This window comes from Anguilla rostrata, chromosome 15 (genome assembly GCF_018555375.3).
Source record: "Anguilla rostrata isolate EN2019 chromosome 15, ASM1855537v3, whole genome shotgun sequence".
Lineage (NCBI taxonomy): Eukaryota > Metazoa > Chordata > Actinopteri > Anguilliformes > Anguillidae > Anguilla > Anguilla rostrata.
In genome coordinates this window covers 20,423,306-20,443,475 of record NC_057947.1, presented here as the reverse complement: position 1 = coordinate 20,443,475, position 20,170 = coordinate 20,423,306, and the positions used below count along the sequence as shown (strand labels likewise).

The 20,170-nt window shown below is 44.2% G+C and overlaps 2 protein-coding genes across 4 annotated transcripts in view; both read right to left on the bottom strand.

The window, feature by feature from the left end:
• Positions 1 to 20,170, bottom strand: part of LOC135240620 (myosin light chain 1, skeletal muscle isoform-like) — a 465,194-nt gene that overhangs the window by 92,623 nt on the left and 352,401 nt on the right. The gene's annotated exons all lie outside the window — the stretch shown is intronic.
• Positions 1 to 20,170, bottom strand: part of LOC135240762 (receptor tyrosine-protein kinase erbB-4-like) — a 200,883-nt gene that overhangs the window by 20,483 nt on the left and 160,230 nt on the right. For both annotated transcript variants that reach the window (XM_064310666.1, XM_064310667.1), the window contains exons 17-20: positions 19,119 to 19,251; positions 17,129 to 17,251; positions 16,616 to 16,714; positions 14,879 to 15,064 (exon numbers count right to left, since the gene is read on the bottom strand). In XM_064310666.1, coding sequence (XP_064166736.1) covers positions 14,879 to 15,064; positions 16,616 to 16,714; positions 17,129 to 17,251; positions 19,119 to 19,251 — 541 coding nt within the window. The remainder of the gene's footprint in view (positions 1 to 14,878; positions 15,065 to 16,615; positions 16,715 to 17,128; positions 17,252 to 19,118; positions 19,252 to 20,170) is intronic.

The window sequence follows — 20,170 nt, the reverse complement described above, 5'->3', positions numbered from 1 at the left end:
ACCTTGTGATCCTCCCCTGGACTCCTCCTAGGTGGTGGCTATGAAGCATCTGCAAACATGTTCCTTTTTAAATTTAGAGGCAACAATGACATAAGAAACACATATTGTAGACTATCCCAGTAGGGAAATTAGCTTGTCACCAATGACAGAAAGGCTATTACATGCAACAACACACACCAGTGCATTGCACAATTGGACAGTAAATATGTAATTGAATGTACAATGTACAGGGCCAGTACATAAAATAAATCAAGAAAAGAAAACAGTGGCCGGTTTGCCTTAAATGAAAGCCCCCAGCTGAATGATGCTAGAACCATGTCTGGGTGGTGCAGCACTCAGCATTCAGAACACGGGTTCGATGAGCCAGCAGTCCTGCTCATGTTTCTGTTTACTCCAGGCAGGTCGTAGCCCCTTGAAATATGTATGATCACCCTGAGCAGTTTGGGAAATTATTGATTTCTGAATCTGCCCCGTCGGTCACCTTGGTAACTCGGGGAGGAAACACTGGATGCGTCCTGTATCCTAGCTCCCCCTGTGGGCTATGGAAAAAGGAAGCCCCAATCACCCTAGCACTATGAAATACTGCACTCTACAGGAATTCACATTAAAGCCCATACTCTCACCACAAAACATGTGCCAGCTGGTTTAGAGTAAAACACTAAGCAAGAGCAGAATGTAGCTTTAAAAAACTCACAGCAGTTTCTAAGTTGCTGCACTCAAAATATGAATCTCTAGTGGGTATTAGGGCAGCTATGTCTGTTAAAACATGGAATTTTAGTGTGTTATATGCCACAGAGCCCTCTGTTGAATCCTCACAATGCTAATGCCTGCCCCACAGTCTGGCATTGAATCCTGACCAGACTTTATCATTTCTAAAGGAGGGAGGGCTTTCAGTCAGTGGGGTTTTCCTCATCCATGAGTGACTCCTGTGTTTCATTGGGCACCTGCAGCCTGGCTTTGACAAACGTGCATGAAGTGCACTACTCTGAAGCAATGACTGCACAACTCAACTCATTTCAGAAGAGAGAGAGAGCACCTTTGTGCTCTTCAGAAATAATGGAGATTGTTGCAGTGAAGAGAGGACTTCCAATATAACAGGGAGAAAAAACAAACTAGAATAAAAATCAGTTAAGAAAAAAAGAAGAAGCAGCAACCGTTCCAGGAATGTGAACTTTACACTTATAAAGGTACTTCAGTGTTCTTAATTCTACATGATTAGAATGCAGAATTGCAATAGCTACAGAAATAATCATGACTCACTGCTAAATTATTCTTTGAGTAGTTCTAGAGTTTTAGCTGATTTTTGACACAAAGCCTTGTGGAGCCAGCCAATATTACAGTAGTACTAATATTGGAATATCACGAGGTTGACGTTTAAATAATGTACTATTTGGTACTCAGGCATGATGTAAAAAAAAATTGACATACAGTAGAGCAACATGAAAAAATAAATATTTAAAAACAATATTCTGTATGCACTGTATGCTGTCTGTATTTTTAAATGATTCTTTTTTTGAGTTGGTTTAAAGTGCCAATGGGAAAACCACCCAGTGGTTTGCTTTCTGCTTGATTTACCTTTTCAAAAGATGAAACGGTAAAAATACAATTATCATTAATACTCTGTAACTTGCACGGCTTTTTTTGGGTAATACTGCACACACACAGCAAACCATACCCCGTGCAATCACTTATTTTTCTTGCATTTACAGTTTTCATTAAGCTCTAAGATAAAGAAGTATACTTACTTACTTCCACAATCATAAACAGCGCAATCATAAAATGCCCTTTTGATGAGAAGTATGTCAGTTATAATCACAAAAGTAGGAAATCTGAGAAAGTGTGCCTATTACGCATGGGTATTCACTTTAAGGTCAAATTCAAATTGGCTGCCAAATAAATCACTGTTGATTGAGTAACATGGGAAAGGCCACTTTAATTGCAGTCTCCAAATGACCAATATCAAATGCTTTGTTGTTTCAGGAAAAAATCTCAACTGAATAAAACAGGATTAATATCAGTGACTGTTTTCTTGGCTTGTTATGTATAATACAACTACTACTAATAAAGAAGCTTTTGATTGCTCAGGGTCCATAAAGAGCACTTGATATACCATCAAGATAATCTCTGCTGAAGTCTACAGCAGCCCTTCACCATCAAGCCTGCTGCTATCTTGGCCCTGGCACTGGCAGAGAGCCTGTTGTGGCTTGAAGAGAGAAGCTGTTAGTAAATGAAGGGAAGAAGTAAAGATCAGCGATGGTGAACAGGCTGCTCTCAGTAGCCAGTTGAGGAAAGGAAGACAGCTGACGCAGAAACGGGCCAGTTTCATTGGCTGTCACTACGGCTGAGTCTGGTCCGCAGCTCCAGCCAGACTGTCGGTTGTCGAGAGACTGTCACCGGGGTGGCAGCGCGGGGACGACGGCGGCGCGCGTCTCTGCATTAGCATACGACAGCGCGGCGAGGTCAAGCGCGGACTCCAGTGGAGCGTGTCCGTTTGGGCTGTGGCTGCCACGCACCCAACCCATTTCCTCTGTGAGGACTCTGGGCTTCCAGCACACATTAGCTATCACACATTAACAACAGCCCGCTCCCACCAACCCCTCCTCACTGAGAAACGAGAAGGCATATCCATGTACACATGCATGCGCACGCGTGTGTGTGTGTATGTGTGTGTGTGCGTGTGTGTGCGTGTGTGTCTGTGTGCATACATGTGTGATTGATGAGTTATGGAGGCACAGCCTGTGAATGAGAGACTTATGTTCATATCCCTCTCTCCCTCTCTCCCACCTCCTCCCTCTCCCTCTCCCTCTTCCTCCCCCTCCTTCTACCCTCTGCTTGCTGTGACAGGTGGTTGAGTGACAGGTCCAAGTCATCTTCACTTATACCGCCTCAGGGAAACATGCTGGGACTACAGAGAGACAGCGCAGAGAGGAAAAAATCACAATCACGCACACGCGCACACATAAAGAAAAACAAATTACACAATTAGTCACAATCACCTAGACAGAAGCTGGAAGACATGTACAAAACATACAAACACAAAGCATGCATACACACACACACATACACCAGATTAGAGGAAGATGTGAGTGACAGTCTGGTGACATTACATAGACAGCATGGAATAACAACATTACTGCTGGCAGGTTGTTCTCTACTCTGGCAGATTGAGACACCATGGACAGGGCTCTGCACTGCGGCTGAGCTCACTGAACCCTGAACACAGTCAGCACTGCGGCTGTGAGCTCACTGAACCCTGAACACAGTCAGCACTGTGGCTGTGAGCTCACTGAACCCTCAACACAGTCAGCACTGTGTCTGAGAGCTCACTGAACCCTGAACACGGTCAGCACTGTGTCTGAGAGCTCACTGAACCCTGAACACGGTCAGCACTGTGTCTGAGAGCTCACTGAACCCTGAACACGGTCAGCACTGTGTCAGAGAGCTCACTGAACCCTGAACACGGTCAGCACGGTGTCTGAGAGCTCACTGAACCCTGAACACAGTCAGCATTGCGGCTGTGAGCTCACTGAACCCTGAACACAGTCAGCATTGCGGCTGTGAGCTCACTGAACCCTGAACACAGTCAGCACTGCGGCTGTGAGCTCACTGAACCCTGAACACAGTCAGCACTGCGGCTGTGAGCTCACTGAACCCTGAACACAGTCAGCACTGCGGCTGTGAGCTCACTGAACCCTGAACACAGTCAGCACTGCGGCTGTGAGCTCACTGAACCCTGAACACAGTCAGCACTGTGTCTGAGAGCTCACTGAACCCTGAACATGGTCAGCACTGTGGCTGTAAGTTCATTGAACTCTGAACACAGAAACACAAGCACATATACACATGTATGTGCATGCACACATACACACAGTCACACACATTCAGCAGCCTCATGTTTCCCACTGATCCAAAATGAAATCTCTGGAGAGCAGATAGCAGGGTGTAAAGAGCATTTACAGATCACCTTCTAACAGCCAACTGGTGCTCTCACCATGTCAAGCACAACATATCTCTGGGGCTCATTTTCAAACAGTGAGAGAGTTTTCCCAAGTTACTACTCTGTTATGTACTGACATTATCTACTGTTTTCATTTCACACCAGTACATGATGTTAAACTGATTTAAGAGAGAAAGAGAGACCAGCATAGAGTGTATCAGCTTCATCACAGTCCTTGGCAGCTAAGCCACTATCATATGCAATTACATCACACAACAGCTTCACAGGCAGACACTTGCTATCACACATCAGATTGAGCTAGTAAACACTCCCTTATGCAGAAACACTGATACAAGTACTGATTACCTCACATTCCCCCCATGGGAATAAAGGAAGTCAGACTGACCTGACCTCTACCTCATTTCACAAACAAGGACCCGACAAGCTGAACAGCTGCTGTTTGCAAGATCCCTCATGCCAACTGTGATCTTGCTGACCACAGCCTGGCTGCAGCAGAGGATGCTGGGAATTGTGGACAACCGTTTTCTCTCTTTCAGTTGTGTGACCTTTTCCCCTACAACAGCTGTGGGCCCATACCAAGAAAAGGCACCAGGTAGAATGCAGGGGTAAGACTTTGTGCGGTGGGGTGTTCCAGTCTTGGGGCAAGAGGTCAGAAGGGCCCATTAGTTTCAGGTGCACCTTTCTCCTCCAAAGTGAGTTCCTGTCGACCCAACTGTGCCTGTCACTTCATTACCAACACTCTTGGGGTACACTGGCACACTCAGAGAATATCAACCCTGTCCTACATTATCTTTGGACCCATAACCCCCTGGGTCATAAGCCTTAACCACTATGCCTGCTGCCCCTGTACACCATAATAATACAGGACCAGCTGGAGGAGGCTTGGCAGCAGTTTGAGGATTCTGCATAAAAATGCTCTTTGGGGAGCGCAATAATCACACCATGATAAAAACAAGAAAAATTAGGACGTTAAACGCTCTTTAGTTTATAGAACATTTAACGGTAATATAAAAGCATAATTATCATTATCACAAGCGCAGCCATAATCACACTATTTGGAAGTGGAATAATTAAAGTTTAATATTTCCTATTTGTAAATTAAAACTGTGCTTTTTGGAGCCAGTGTACACTGATAGCATGCAAAGGGTTTGGATTGTTGGAGTGTGTGCCTGGTTTCATCCACACATGTTAAATACACCCAAAGGAGAACACCTTGTAATCATGGTGTAAAAAAAAGGATTAAAAGACACACCGAGTTAAACTGGAGGGTCACTCAACCCTCTCAAACTTGTGATTGATGTGTGCTCTGTTATTTGAACAGGGCACTTAACAAAACAAGATGAGGACCTATGGGATAAGGACTGGGGTACATGTTCCGATGGATGTACGGTGGTAAGCATATTAACAAATCAATACCGCAAGGGCCATGGAACTGATGTGCCATTGAACCTGGCTTTGCTTTACCAATAATAACGACTGCATATTCTTTTACCCCAGTAGACCTGCAATGCATTGTACAGTCCAGTCATTGGTAACCTTTGTATAGCAGTCTGTAGTTTAAACTGCTAGTGTATAATGGTGATTGCTGATATGCAACTACTTTCTCTTTTATGGCCCTTGGCGGTGGTCCAGTGTTTGTTAAGTTAACGTCTCCCAGCAGTCCTGCTGCAGAGGCAGTATTTGTGCTCAGACTCTGGAGAGCAATCATCTCCGAGCCAGCAGCAGCTCATTTCACACAGCCATGCCGCCGGGGTCAAGCTCCCGTTCCCTTCCTCCGCCGCGCACTTCAGCAACTTTACTACGGGAACCAATCAATTAGCGCCTCGTTTGAGCCGCGTGCACATAACAGCACGCACTAACGCGCCGTGAAAGTCACAAACTTAGAGGCGTGGAGGCCTCTTTCCGGTAAGCTGCTGTAATTACAACTAGAGGATCTGCTGATGCCATCGACCTGCACATCGCTTACGTACCCCAGGGAAGAGAGTTCTCCTGCACTCCTACCTCGTATTAAAATTATTCATATTTTCAGTTGTTAAAAAAAAAAAAAAAACACAGTTTCTTAATTGATAATTGCATTGTGGAATTAAATACATTTGGAGACGACTGTACATACGCGTCATGCGTATGAGCACCTACGCACGTACATATTGCTGTAATGAGCAGAGAACAGCTGTGCATTATTGCCCTTTATTGCGCAGATGCTCCGCAGTAGGGAAAGCTCACAACCTTCTGCTAACGCGCTCTCATCTCACATAATGAGGATATCACAACACATAATAAAACCATTAAGGCAAGCAGCAAAGAGCGCACAAAGCTCCCATTATGCCAGACAGGTGGGTGGACGAGCAAAGGGGAGAGCTTCTTCGTCCGAGTCCCTCTCATGTAGATCTGACATTTCCCAGTGACGTTGCGGTTATCGGCGACTGACTCATGATTGCAGATGGGCTGGGGGTGGGGGGGGGGGGGGGGGGGGATTGAGTGCGCTTCAGTACCCCTTCCCATTGACTCCTTAAAAATGTCACAGCCGAGGTGCTCAAATGTTACCTGGCTTGGAATTTCCATGAGTAAATGTCAATAATTTCTGTGGTATGGAGGAGGAGGTGGATGATATTTTAAAAGAGTAAAGATCATTTTCTTCACATTTCCCATTTCTTCTCCGTTCTGTGTGACATGCATGTCATTCTCTCTCTTCTCATCCTCAGGAGCAATCACTCTCCAGTTCCTCTCTCCTCACAGGTGGAGATGAAGGGAGACCAAAGCTACGACACAGAAATCTAGGCCTCGTCCATGTACAGGGCCTCAGGCCAGGCTGAAGTATAAAGCTGGTCCATTGAAAGTCATCTGTGATTTTGAATAGTTGCTACATGAGTACTGCACTCTGAGCATATCACATACAGTATATAGACTGATATACTCAGAATATAGCAGCATAAAAAGTAACACTTGATGTTCTTCATCTCAGCTATTGTAAAGAAGAATAGATTGACGCTCAATAGCCAGGACAAACATAAGTGAACACCAAAGGGGTCATTACCCCGGTAACGTGAACAGTGACTAACCTGAAAAAGTACGGCAAGCTCAAAAAAATTTTCAGTTAAGTACGTCAGTCAACCCTGTTCATTAAATGCATTTAGTGTAAAGCTCTCTGTGCCCTGGCTCATCTTATTTTTGGGGGATGGTCACCACTGAAATTACTCAGAGAAGGATTACTTTTGTAGTTATACTCCAACAGAATATACTGCATCAGACACGTTTGACATGCTCTGACACTCAGGAAGATGGAATTTATGGAATTGGCATGCGGTTACATCCATACAATACAGTACAATACAATACAATAGAAGCTCAAGCCCAAAGTGTTTGCAGAACATGGCCACAGTCATGAATATTTCATTCACATCTGGCATGCATGTTGGCATAGCTCTTATGTGACACCTTGTTCTGATTTTTGCATGAAAGATGTCAGGCCAATTAGCTGGAGAGCCTGAATTGTTACAAACCACAGTAAATGGATCACAAAGAAGCCACAGGCTGGGGAAGAGTGACTTTGAGTAAGGGATGACATTATGACATTACTGAAAATTGCTCAGTTTACCCAGCAGGGCTCTGGGGAAGATGTGATAGTCTTGAAGGACACAGGCTGGATAAAATGTTCAGAAAGAGAGAGATCAGTGAGTTTTTACCAAAAAAAAAAGAGAAAAAAAACCCCAGCATTTTCAGGCTATAGCCACAACAACAGGGGAGCCTTTTCTGGGAGTTATGCAGGCCACAGAGTTCATTACAACTGCTCAGGCATCCTTTTGTAGACATCATCTCCATAATATTGGCCTGAATTCAATCAACATTTGTCCTAAGCTTTGACAACCATTTTTTAAATTCACAAGCACATTTTAGCGTGTTCATCAATCACCAAAATTGGCTCGATAAGCTGTGTGTGTGAAGACAAAAACAAATGCTTGCATTTATTTGTAAGTCAAACTTAAGGACAAATGTTGATTGAATCCAGGCTTTTATCACTTGATATGAAAACATAAAAGAAGGGCAAAAGAGTGTTTTATGATGATAACAGGCCACTCAGCACATCTAAGTTCATAATTATTTTTACTGTTTAGAGAGCATCCAGCAACGTCAGGCTTGTGTCATGGTTTTGGGTGTTAAAACCATTTCTTTTCCATCCTACGTCATTCTTTTGTTTATTACGGCCATTGGTTTATGAATGCGCCTTTTCTTCAGTTATTACGGCCATTGGTTTGTACATACGCATTTTCTTCAGTTATTACGGCCTTTTAGTTTTCTTAATTTCCTTGATTGAATTATACGCGTGCAAATCTCTTTTTACGATTTCCACCTGTTGGCGTTCTATTTAAACCCCTAGCAAACCGATAAGCTTTGCTTTCGTGTCAACTTGCGTTACTCGAAAGCCGGTAACTTGGTCTGTTTTGGTAAGAGGTTTAGTTACTTGTTCAGTACTAGATCAGTTCCTCTTCTGCGTCCTTTGATTTACGCAAAGGGTTACTGCGGAACTGAATGTTGAGGTTATTGGATTGTGGGCTACAAAGTTAGCACTACTATCTTTACTCATTTCTCCTATCCTCTCGTGGTTCTTTTGACAGTGCTCTGTGCGAGGGCTGTTTTCTTACGTTCTCACGTTCACCATTCTTTTCAGACTGTTTTGTTTTAGTACATTCAGTACTCCTTGAGCCTTGGTTCTTCACCCTATACTTGGGGCATTAAAGCTTTTTCTTTGGGATCGTCTCACATATGAGTTGGTTTTGTTTTTGTTTATTCTTTTTTCCCTATCCTTTTGTCTCTAACGAGACTTGGGGGTTTTTCCGCCCTAGGTGGTTCTTAAAGTATCCTGCTCAGTCGTGTTTGATCTCCCCAATTCCCCACTCCCTCAGTTCGGTGTTGAACTCCCAACGGTCTCAAATGCTTGCTGATATCAGTGCGAAAGACTGTTACTGAATTGCTATCATAACTGTTGCTGCCTTCATTTCACATGTAAACAATGATCACTTTTTTACAAAAAGAGCGGAGCGGAGCACTGTCTGTTTCCACTGCTCTTTAATAGTCCTATTTTTTCACCCTGATGCTTATAACTGCACCATTGTCCCGTGCTTGAGATGAAGGCAACAACAAAGTAATCTGATCTTATTGAGCGGAGTTAGAGGATCTACAATCATAGCAAATTAGTGAATGTTGATTCCTGCAGAATGAACCTGTCAAAGGACATAGAGGAAGCCCATAATATTCAAGTGATCACTATCTACTGGAGCCCCATACCAGCCACAAATGGCACTACAAGAACAATGAGCACATAATGGAAGATTATTCCCAATGAGCTTTGAATGTAGAATACATGAATTATAAAACCACTTTCTCTAATTAATGGCACAGGCCAAAACTGATGGTATTCCTGGAACAAGGGTAGGGGGTGGTACAGCATCAATGAAAACATATCTTTGATCTCCGATTGGGCATGAAAGGCACATTCTTTCGGCATGCCATCAGGGTGTGATTTAGCCACTTACCATCATTAATTTAGCTGGCATCAAGAGCAATTCAGCCCAGACTGTGAAGCAATTCAGATTAAGTACATTATGAAGGATACAGCGGCAGTGCCCACCTGGAATTTGATCCTGCAACCTCTGAGTTACAAGCCTAGCTCCATGATCACTGCATTACTGTAGTCACTGGGATGCTGCAAGAGACTAAACCCAAGTGTAACGCCTGGATACACCGAGACACTGAATTCTGTCAGAAGTAGCAGTGTATGTAACAGAAGACAGACACACACTTTTTTTTTTAATAAGTGGAAGAATAACCTTTGACCTGGTGGATTATAAACGATACAGGAGGATGCTGTGATGAGAGCTGTTACCCGCTGGCACATAGTACGTGTTTAAAGGAGTCAGCTTATCCTCAGAGCAGCCACTGTGCAGCCCCATCTGCCAGGACTGCATGATTCACAGGCAGGGAGGATGGAAGATATGCAGACATACAGATGGACAGATACATGACACCCAGCCACAGAGAGACCGACAGATAGATGTTTTATTATTCCCTGAAAGGGATATTCTTGGCACAGCTACTATATGTGAAAGAAAGAAAGATGACAACAGTGACTGAAGGGTGTGACATACATTTCATATGTCAATAGAAATGAAATATCCTTTTTGCTTAACCTTTACAAGCACAAAGAGGTTAAGCGGAGAAAATCAGCAAGCAGCAGAAACCAGATCAGAGCGGGAGGGTCTGAATTATGCCAGACAGATAAGTTTATCTCACACTTCACAGCAGGCCTGTAACAGTGAATCCAGTCCTGGTGGCTACAGATTCCTCTCACTGTAGTTATCATTCAGTAAGCCTGTCACATGTAGAAGCTTTCCCTGTACTTAAACACTCTAGAGATTAAGCATGGACACTTACTGTATACACTACTTTTAAATGTTCTTGTGTGTGCACGCACGCATTCTTGTATGCATGCGTGTCTGTGTTTTTTGTATGTGCATGCATAATAAGTGTGTGTGTGCGTGTGTGTTTAAGTGTGCATGTGGATACCCCCAGGCTGTCTTCTCCCAATCTGAATGTCAGGGAAATTCAAGTGGGACATGCTGCTTGTCATTAGTCACCACCGTTCCCAGGGAGCAATTTGCATGGACCACAGCCACCATTGTTATATATTCACAGCATCTGGATCTGCAGATCTATTGAAGTGTACCTGTACAATGTCATTCTGATGTGAAAACCATTGCAATATTTAATAAAATATACAATGCTGTAGAAAAGTGCCTCCCCATTTATCTTCTTCTTTTCCATCACATCATCATAATATCCTAGTATAGATAAAGCACAATGTGATACAGAAAAAAATAACACAAAATGTTACAACTTTTTCCATTATCAACTCAATAAAAATATAATCAGACATTTAATATCCCTGCAGGAAAAGCTGCCCCTCCTAGCTTGGTAACTGGTAAAATCTCCTTTAGCAGCAATAATGTTAACTGCACGTATCCTGAATATGTTGATCTGTCTCTCACATTGCCTTGTAGGAATTCTGAACCACTCATCCTTATAGAATTGTTTCACTTGTTCCAGGTCCTTCCCACCCATCTCAATAAGCCATTAGCTGATCAATACATTTTGCACCATGTCGCTTTGGTAGAGGATGGAATACATTGCGGACTCACTCATTGGCTCCATGTACAGGTCCAGATGCATCAAACAGGCCCAAAGCCAAAGCCATCACCTTCCCAACACCATGTTTTACACTGTAAAGGGGTACTTCAGCAGTGGGGTTCCTTCAAGGCAATCCATCCACTCAATAGGAAAATTAGCCTGAAAGCTCCTCAGCCCCACCTCCCTGCCGTTAATCAATCCAATCAAATCCAACTATTCAATGCCAATATTTGCCCCCAAAATAAAATGGAGTAATAATGTAATACCTCCTGGAGCCTCTATTACAGGGATGATCTCTGTGGGTAATTGAAAATGGTTGGGGGCTTATCGCTTTAAGCCAGCCCCCATCACTTGAGATTTAGCTTTAACTGGCTGACAGCAAACAGGGGCAAATTCTAACCTACAGCTGTGATGAAGGCTGAGAAATCAATGACTTAGCCACTATGTGAGGGCTCTCTGTTTGAAACCTTCTTTTGCCCTGCAGCAGAGCCTGTAATGTCCTACAGCTATAAAACTTTCAGTCAAACATCTAGGAATGTTCAGCATGTTAACATGCATGTAGGTGTACTACAAAACAATGTGCCACGTTGGGATTTAAAATATTTAAAGTATTATATTTAAAGTGGTTTCCGACGGGAAACAAAGTTTTAAAAAAGCTCTTCTAAAATCAATGAGTGAATGTTTTTCACTTTTTGACTGTCATAATGTGAGCCTGAAAATTAATCTTGGTCAGTACTGTGCATTTGGCCCACCCCAATTTCATGCACATTTTTTTTTGGTTGTCACTCCCTGTGCTCATAAGTTAAGAACTCTTTTTTTTTTTTAATGCAGCAGTGCTGAGTGTAGTTTCTTTGGATGTAATCTACAGCTCATGGAGAGCTACAGTGAAAGGGTACTTTACCTGAACTTACTCTTCAATGAAAGCAGATTTCAACTTCTTGTGCAACATTGCAGTGAATTATAACTGGCAAATCATATGGCCTTGGTGTCAGCCATATTGTATCCACCACCCTATGTTCATATGCAATCCTTCCTCCATTTTAGTGTCCTGTGATGGGATATGTTTTACCAATTAATTTAAAACCCTAGTTTTAAAGTCTTGCTGCTTGCTTACCTCCACAAAAAAACGTTGAGAGCATAACCAGGAACCCAATGTTTTGTTTGAGTTCTAGCTAACTGGCATCACAGTGCTGTGCTGTGCTGCACCCAGACCAGTATAATCTCATTATATTCGCTGTGCTGTAACTCAGGCTAAATTTAACTCACTGTTCTGTACCCAGACCAAATTTAACTCACTGTTCTGTTCCCAGGTCAAATTTAACTCACTGTTCTGTTCCCAGGTCAAATTTAACTCACTGTTCTGTTCCCAGGTCAAATTTAACTCACTGTTCTGTACCCAGACCAAATTTAACTCACTGTTCTGTTCCCAGGCTGCATTTAGCTCACTGCGCTGCACCCAGGCAAGTTTAGCTCTTTAGCTATGTTTTTGATGTTCTCACAGATTATTAAAATTCCCACCTTGTCGGCATGCATAATTAATTGATTAATTTGCTCATTAAAACAGGTCCCAACAGGAATTATTCCATTAACTATTCAATTCTGCAATGGTCTGTTAACGAGAGGAATGAACCCTGAGTAGCATAGACTGAGATAAGGCCTCTTTGCTTGGCAGTGAAGGGTAATTGAACAAACCTCCTGCTAATTCCCGTCACGTCATGGGGCTGATTTCAGGAGGCCTACGCACAGACTGCCAATCGTCACAGTGTTTGCATGGACTGTCAATCACCGTGACTGTTGTTTCCTCAAACACAAACGAAACGGGGCAGCGTACATCATAAGAGCACTCAGCTATGGCCAGGTATCTTCACTCTAAGAGTCCAACAATTTGATCATTCTTTTTTTATTTTATTTTAAAGTTATGGGTATGGATTTCAGCAATGTTTGAGTGCAACTGTGCAGCCCTATAAAGAAGGCTTCACAATGACTGCATAGTTCAGGCCACTTTAACTCTAGCATAATATACTGCATGCAACATCAACATGTAAAAAAAAAAAAGAAAAAAAAGTGCACTTGTCCCTGCCTGTTAGAAATACAAAAACTTTTTACAAAAAAGTTTTGACTTTGGGGGAGGCTGTGTTGTGTGCTCCATAGGGAAGCTGAATCTCAGCCCACATAAAAATCCCCCATGTGACCGGGGGCCTCGATTCCCTGCCATGGCACTTGGTGTACTGTGATCCCAACTCTCTGTAACCCTTTCACCTCACAGTGATGGAATGCATGGAGCTTGCGGGGTGCCACAGTGTGTCAGGTGGGAGGAGCCTGTTGCCAGCCACTACCCTCCACTCCAGGCAGTGGGAGCTTGATTAATGACTGCTATTAGACTACTGCCCCTGTCCACTCAGTGATGAAGAGGCACTGCTCCTCTCCCACTACCAACTAATCAATTAGCAGACGACCACTCAGGTGCTATGAGGCAACACACACAAAGGCACGGACACACACACTCTCCCTCACACACACACACGCACACATACAAAGTGTCTGTGAATTGCCTCTCTCTCCCTTAACTGTAAAAATAACATAGAAAGAAAAGGCCAGGGGATAAAATAATCACCCTTAAATGAACCAGCCATGTAATGAGACACTCCACTTCCCCCATGACATGGAGAGTTTACCCCACATCCCCCCCTTGAGCTGTGCCTGATTGGAGCAGAGTGCTTTAGGGCAGGGCCAGTGTGACACTGAGACGACACGGTGACAGGGAAATGTATTTGGGAAACAGTTCAGTTCACATAAGCATCAGCAGATTCTGATCGCAGGGTATATAACTGTCATGAGTTTGGCCCAGAATGGATCTCACAGCCGTTGACTGTAGTTTTAACAATGGCCACCGTGTGTGTGTGTGTGTGTGTGTGCATTCACGTGTATTCGAGCATGCATGCACGTGCATGTGAGTGTGTGAATGTGTACTCCTGTCACTATTCAATCCATAACTGTTAAGTCTGAATATCTTTGAAGAACACTGCCACCAAAACCAAGATTCTCCCAAATAATCTGCATGTAGGGCCAATATTTTCATCTCACAGACGAAAGAAAATTAAATCCCTGAAGTAAGCACCAGTCTATTCTTCCTGTGGCTCAGAGCCACTTTCCCCATCAGTCCCCATCATCACTGCATAAGCCTCTGCCATACATTCTCTCTTATCTACCCCGCCCAATAGCATTTGTTGGAACTGGCTGTGAATTTACAATCAAACGGGAGAGTAGTCTTGAACCGGTTCAGTCTCTGTTTCGACCTTCTAGCACAATGGAAAAAAGCTATAATTCAGAATTGCGATTATGGTTCATTCAAAGGGGACTGATACATTATTCTATTATATCAGTGACTCTGTGTTCCCTGGGCCATCTGGAAAAGCACCACATCTTTGCGGATCACAAGGCTGCCACATGCAATAAACCCTTTATATCTTTCTGCGTTTCAATTAAAGCATCTGCCGTGTCCGAATACTCATGGGAATGAGTAAGAGTCGGTTCAGGAGCAAGGGAAAGGTGAAAGACTATCCTTCATCCCAGCATGAATATCATCTATCCGATACACCAAGATTCAGAGACAAAACAGAACCTTAAAACTTAATTCTGCAGCTACCTCTGTTTCAGAGTAATGAAAATATGCATGTGTGTGCACCCCCCTGCTCTCCCTGTGTCAGGTGACCCCAGTGTGGGCGGAGTCTTCCTCACCTTGGCGATCTGCACACACCAGTTGAGCAGAAGCTGGGAGCCGATGTTGTCCTTGTGCTCGTGGACATAGTCGAGCAGGCAGCCGTGGGGCATGAGCTGGGACACCAGCTGCAGGGTGGGGCTGAGGCACACGCCCAGCAGCCTCACCAGGTGGGGGTGCTCCATGGTGGCCATGATCAGAGCCTCCTGGGGGGGGGGGGGGGGTGCAAACTTTTCTCAAAGTGGTAAACTTTTCGCTTTTGGCACCAGTTTCAACATCCATTATAGCCTGGGTTGGAGTGATTATTCAATTCAAAAGTAGCCAACATGAAAGCATGTCTACAATTTTATGTGTATGTATATTGTAGACATATACACATCAAATAGATCGGAAATAGATTGGAAAACTTTCATTGGACTTTGAGTCAATAACAAAAGTCTATTTTAGATAGTCTCCAATAATATAACAGTCATCTCCAATAATATACTTCTCCCTGGAAGCGGGAAGCTGTTCATCAATGTCCCACTGCAGTGGGAGATAGCTAGCTAACAAACATTACAGGTGATATTATCTGATTTAAATAAGTAACATCTTATTTGGAAAATCAGAGTGCAGCAGCAGGAAGGCACTTTGGAACAGACCCCAATAGAGTGCGTAAATGATAGGAAAAAAATGCATAAACGTTCCACAGGCTGCCTGAACAAATAAAAAGATATACAAGCTTGTTGCTACCAGAAAGTGTGGATAAATACCTTTTGTCAAGCAATGTACTTGAAAATACATTTTCCATCCTGCTTATCACATTGATCAACCAATATAAAATGTCTTGCACGACTGTGCTGACAGTTTTGATAAGAGTCGGCTAGTTTTAGAATGAAGTTTACCTAACCAGATAAAGTGAGAACCACCAATAGATGCCACTCTCCAACAAATACCAGGCCTTTCATGCATTGTAAGCAATTAAATGCCAGGGCATTTAAATCTGTTTTACAGGAAATAAAGTATTTTAAGAGTTTTTTTTCTTTTTCTTTTACAAGACTGCCCTTCACCCAATTTAGGAACCAATACTCTTTACAAATATTCAGCCCCGTTTTCTCTTCCGTTACAGCTTAAATGTTCCAATCAGATGCAAATCATGAATATTAAAACGGAAGTGCCTACTGCTAATACCGGTTGTGAGGGGGTTCACCTCTTTATGAATATTCATTAACTATTAATTTTGTGTATTTAATATTCATATTACTTCATATTGCTTGTTAGTGTGCGTGTATGGCTACACCATTAAGGAGAGCTCTCTCATACTCATAATTTGTAACAAACTGAGATATCTAGAAAAACTGTAAAAAGTAAATGTGCAGCATAGGGTGATATCCCATCAACCCTTGCAGCTGGCATGCTCATCTTAGTGGCACAGTGGTGTGAGTCCCTTGTGTCTCATTAGCTCTCAAATCTGTTTTACATTCAAACTAGGTGCTCTTACCCAGCTGCCTATGGGTCTGCCTAGGGCTGTCACCTGTCCACAACACATGCGCACACACACACACACAGACATATACCCCTGTGCACACATGCCACAATGTCAGAAACGCATGTGCATATAAATAACATTGTATAATTTTTTGGGACTCCAAGCTAACAAACAGTATTATGATTTTTTTTAAAAGAAATTAATAGTCTGTGCATGTTTTACCACAGCAGAGCAAGGGTCACTGTTTCAGTCATGTTGTGTTGCTACTGTGTAAGGTTGTGTTACTCACGTCCATAAATTCCACGCTGGCCTTGGGACCTGTGGTCTCATTTAGAATCTTAATGGCCACAGGAATCTTCACACTCTCGCCCTCTGGCACCCAGATCCCCTGATTCAGACACAACAACAGTATGTCAGATGCATTTTTCTGTTTGATAAAAGTATGCACATGCACAAACACACGCATTAATGCACACACAGACATTCATACAGACTTATGCACAGACATGCATACGGGCATGCACAGACACAGACACACACAGATGCACACACACACCTCCCACATGCATACAAACATGCATGTGCTCAGACACAAAGTGAGTGGAAAGGGATTTAATCCCTGCAGGCAGTGTCCCTGCAGAACAGCTGTCTATGTGCTTTTTCTACTCATGATTTAGAGCGTACACTCAGAGCACAGCGTGACCTGATCTCTGCTGTTGTGTCTGTGTGTGAATGTTGCAACCTTACAGGAACGCTGTCAGAATGTTGAACACCCTCTGGGGTATGAGGGTGCAGCTTTTACCTTGTAAACAATGCCAAACGCTCCAGAGCCCAGAACCTTCACCCTCTTCAGCTCGGTCTCCTTCAGGATTCGCAGCTGGGCCTGGTTTGGGGCTGTCCCGCTGGGGGTCAGCGGCTCCACCAGCTTTCAGGATAAGGGGCAAAATCAGCCAGTCAATCAGCCAGCCAGCCAAACAGACAATTAGTCACCAAAATGACAATCAGTCAAACAATCAATCAATCAGTGAAATGATAAAGCAATGTGTCAAGCGGTTGATCAATTAAACCATCAAAGCATTTGTCAGTGCTCCACCTGCGATGAGAACCTGTAGACACCAATTCATTCCTCTACACTCTATTTTTGTCCCTAAACATCCATAAATAAAATGGGCAACGCTCACAGATCCATGCAGATAAAAAAAGAGACAAAGAGAGCGACAGAACCAGGCAGAAAGAGGGAGAGTGAGAGAGTCTGAGAGAGAAGAGTAGAGAAGGGAAACAGCCACAGATGAAGTGAGTGAGTGACTTGCTGTATCATTAGTCCTGAAGTGCTTGAGAAAACGCTCTGTAAATCAGCCTCCCAGCATCTCTGAAACATTATGTTCAGACACGACCAGCAGCTTTAGACAAAAGTGCTTTTTCCACTGAAGAGGAGCCGCATGCAGAGCTGAGGATGGTGGTGGGGGGTGGGGGAGCTCTCAGCCCAGCCCGATGTCCAGGAGAGAGCAGCAGACTTGGCAGCACGACGCTGTCCACTAAGCGGGTTCTGAAATCCTATCACTGGAGCCCTGAGGGGGGAACTGTCCAGTGCTCTGCTTAACCCTGTGGTGCTGAAACCTGAGCCCTCCCACATCCACTGTGCTACTGTTACTGCATCACACAGCTATTCTACAGCTCTCTGAGCCTTTTGAATACACACCTTTAATTGTCATATGTGAACAGTGAGCCATTGGTTCACAGTGAGGAATCACGCATTTTACCAGGAATGTGAATACTGTTTATTTGTATACTAAATGGTAAATGGACTGCATTTATATAGCGCTTTTATCCAAAGCGCTTTACAATTGATGCCTCTCATTCGCCAGAGCGGTTAGGGGTTAGGTGTCTTGCTCAAGGACACTTCGACACGCCCAGGGCGGACAGACATATTATGTCTGTCCATGTATCTTTGTACAGCTGTGTGGATTTTTCTGTGTATAAGAGTGAGAAAATAGTGTGCAATTGTGTTTTTACAGATAGAATGTGTGTGTGTGTGTGTTGCTCTTGTGAACATTGTTCCCTCCAGAGTCACTCTGACACGGCAACACAGTGATGAGTGATGCAGTAATGCCATCAGAGAAGCACAAGTGCTTCCAGATTTAATGATTTGTTTTTAACTTTTACTCTTAACGTGCTTAGGCAACACACACTCCCTATCAAAGCAATAAAGCTAATCTGAAAAGGACTGAGACATAGACAAAGGGTTAACCTGGTTATGAGCATCAGCGTGTCCCTCTCTTGGGAGAACAGAACAGTCCAACGCCTCAGTTTAACCTGAGGGCTCTCAAGCCAGCAGATCTGAGCTCATTAAAGTCACTGAGGAGGAACAAACACGAGCTTGTTTTCGGCCTCTCCGTATTTGTGTACCATTGAATCCCTCGCTGTGGTGCAATCTAATTAGCGCTCATTTTAATCAACTCTTCCCTCTCCTTGGGTACTAACAATCCTGTAGATTCTTTCATGAACTCATTTTCATCTGAGGGCAGGGGGAGGGGGTGGGGGTTGGTGGGGATATTAGGAGAGGAATTCCAGAGCAGAAATGGGGAGGGGCATTGCCACATTCGCACTCATTTATCACCATGTTCTAAACAGGAAAGTTAATGCTGAGAGAGGTATACTTTTGCCACCAGTGCAAAATGGAAACTTCAGTTGTAAAGGGATTAGGTGAATGTTATAAAGGAATTAGACCAACTTTCTTGGGAAACTTGCCAAAGTAATCCCAGAACTGTCCCAGGTGAGACACGGAGGCTCACCTCTGTCTCTAGGAATCGTCTTAGCGCCCGCTTTTTTTTGATGCTCTTGCGACGGACGGAGACCGCCACGCTGAGCGCGACTATGACCACCACGAACAGACCCCCAATCACTCCGGCTGCGATGAGCGGAGTCCTGCAGAGAGAGAGACAGAGGGAGCGGGAGGGGGAGGGAAAGGATGGACAGACACACAGAAGGTAAGTAGAGAATTGAAGCTGAAGGCTTCAGTCTTGTGATTGAAGCTGAAGGCACTAGATCTCAGCACAGCCCATTCTCGGTACTTCCAATCTGTCTACGTTGGCGCAGCAACGTCACCCAGGGAAACGGATTCAGTCCCCACCGCATTATCAAGAGCGGTCTACTCCGGCCAATGGGATGCCTGCAAACCTGAAATAAGCGGTGGGCGGCTGCCAGCACTTGCCTCACCCTAGAGGGTGCTGCGCCAATGGCGAACAAATAAGGAATGGGATTCGCAGCAGAAATGAAAATACAACACTGAGGTGAAAGGTTGAGCAAGCTGGCTGCTGAAGGGTCTCTGTTTGTTTCGCTGTGAAAGGTTCACTGCTACAGGAGCGTAGGGTGCTGAGGAGCGGTCGGTCCGGTGGAGGGCCGCAGTGATGCCACCATCCAGCCGGTCCATCAGCGCCTCACAGCGTGTGTCTTCCCATCAGGCCGCAGCGCGCCGCTTCCCTCTTCCCCCTTCGAGAGGGGGCTGATTTGGCCGCCGTGGAGGCCCTCCACTCGAGTGGCTCCGCGCAGACCCGGGGAAATCAGACCAGCCAAACGAGAGCGGATCTCATTAAACGCAATCACGCTCGGCTCCTTTTCCCTCAGAAATGCGTGAAACCAGACGAGCTCTCTGCTTTCCGCAAAGCGCATTCATCAGACGTGAGGAGGAGGAGGAGAAGAAGAGCAGGGCCGTTGGGGGGTCTTAGTGCACAACACAGCGGAAAGAGGCGTACTCAAGAACGCACAAGACCGCACACGTACACACACATGCATTCACACAAACAGCTCCTTTCAACGAATCTTCTGCTCGTAAATTATTAATCTT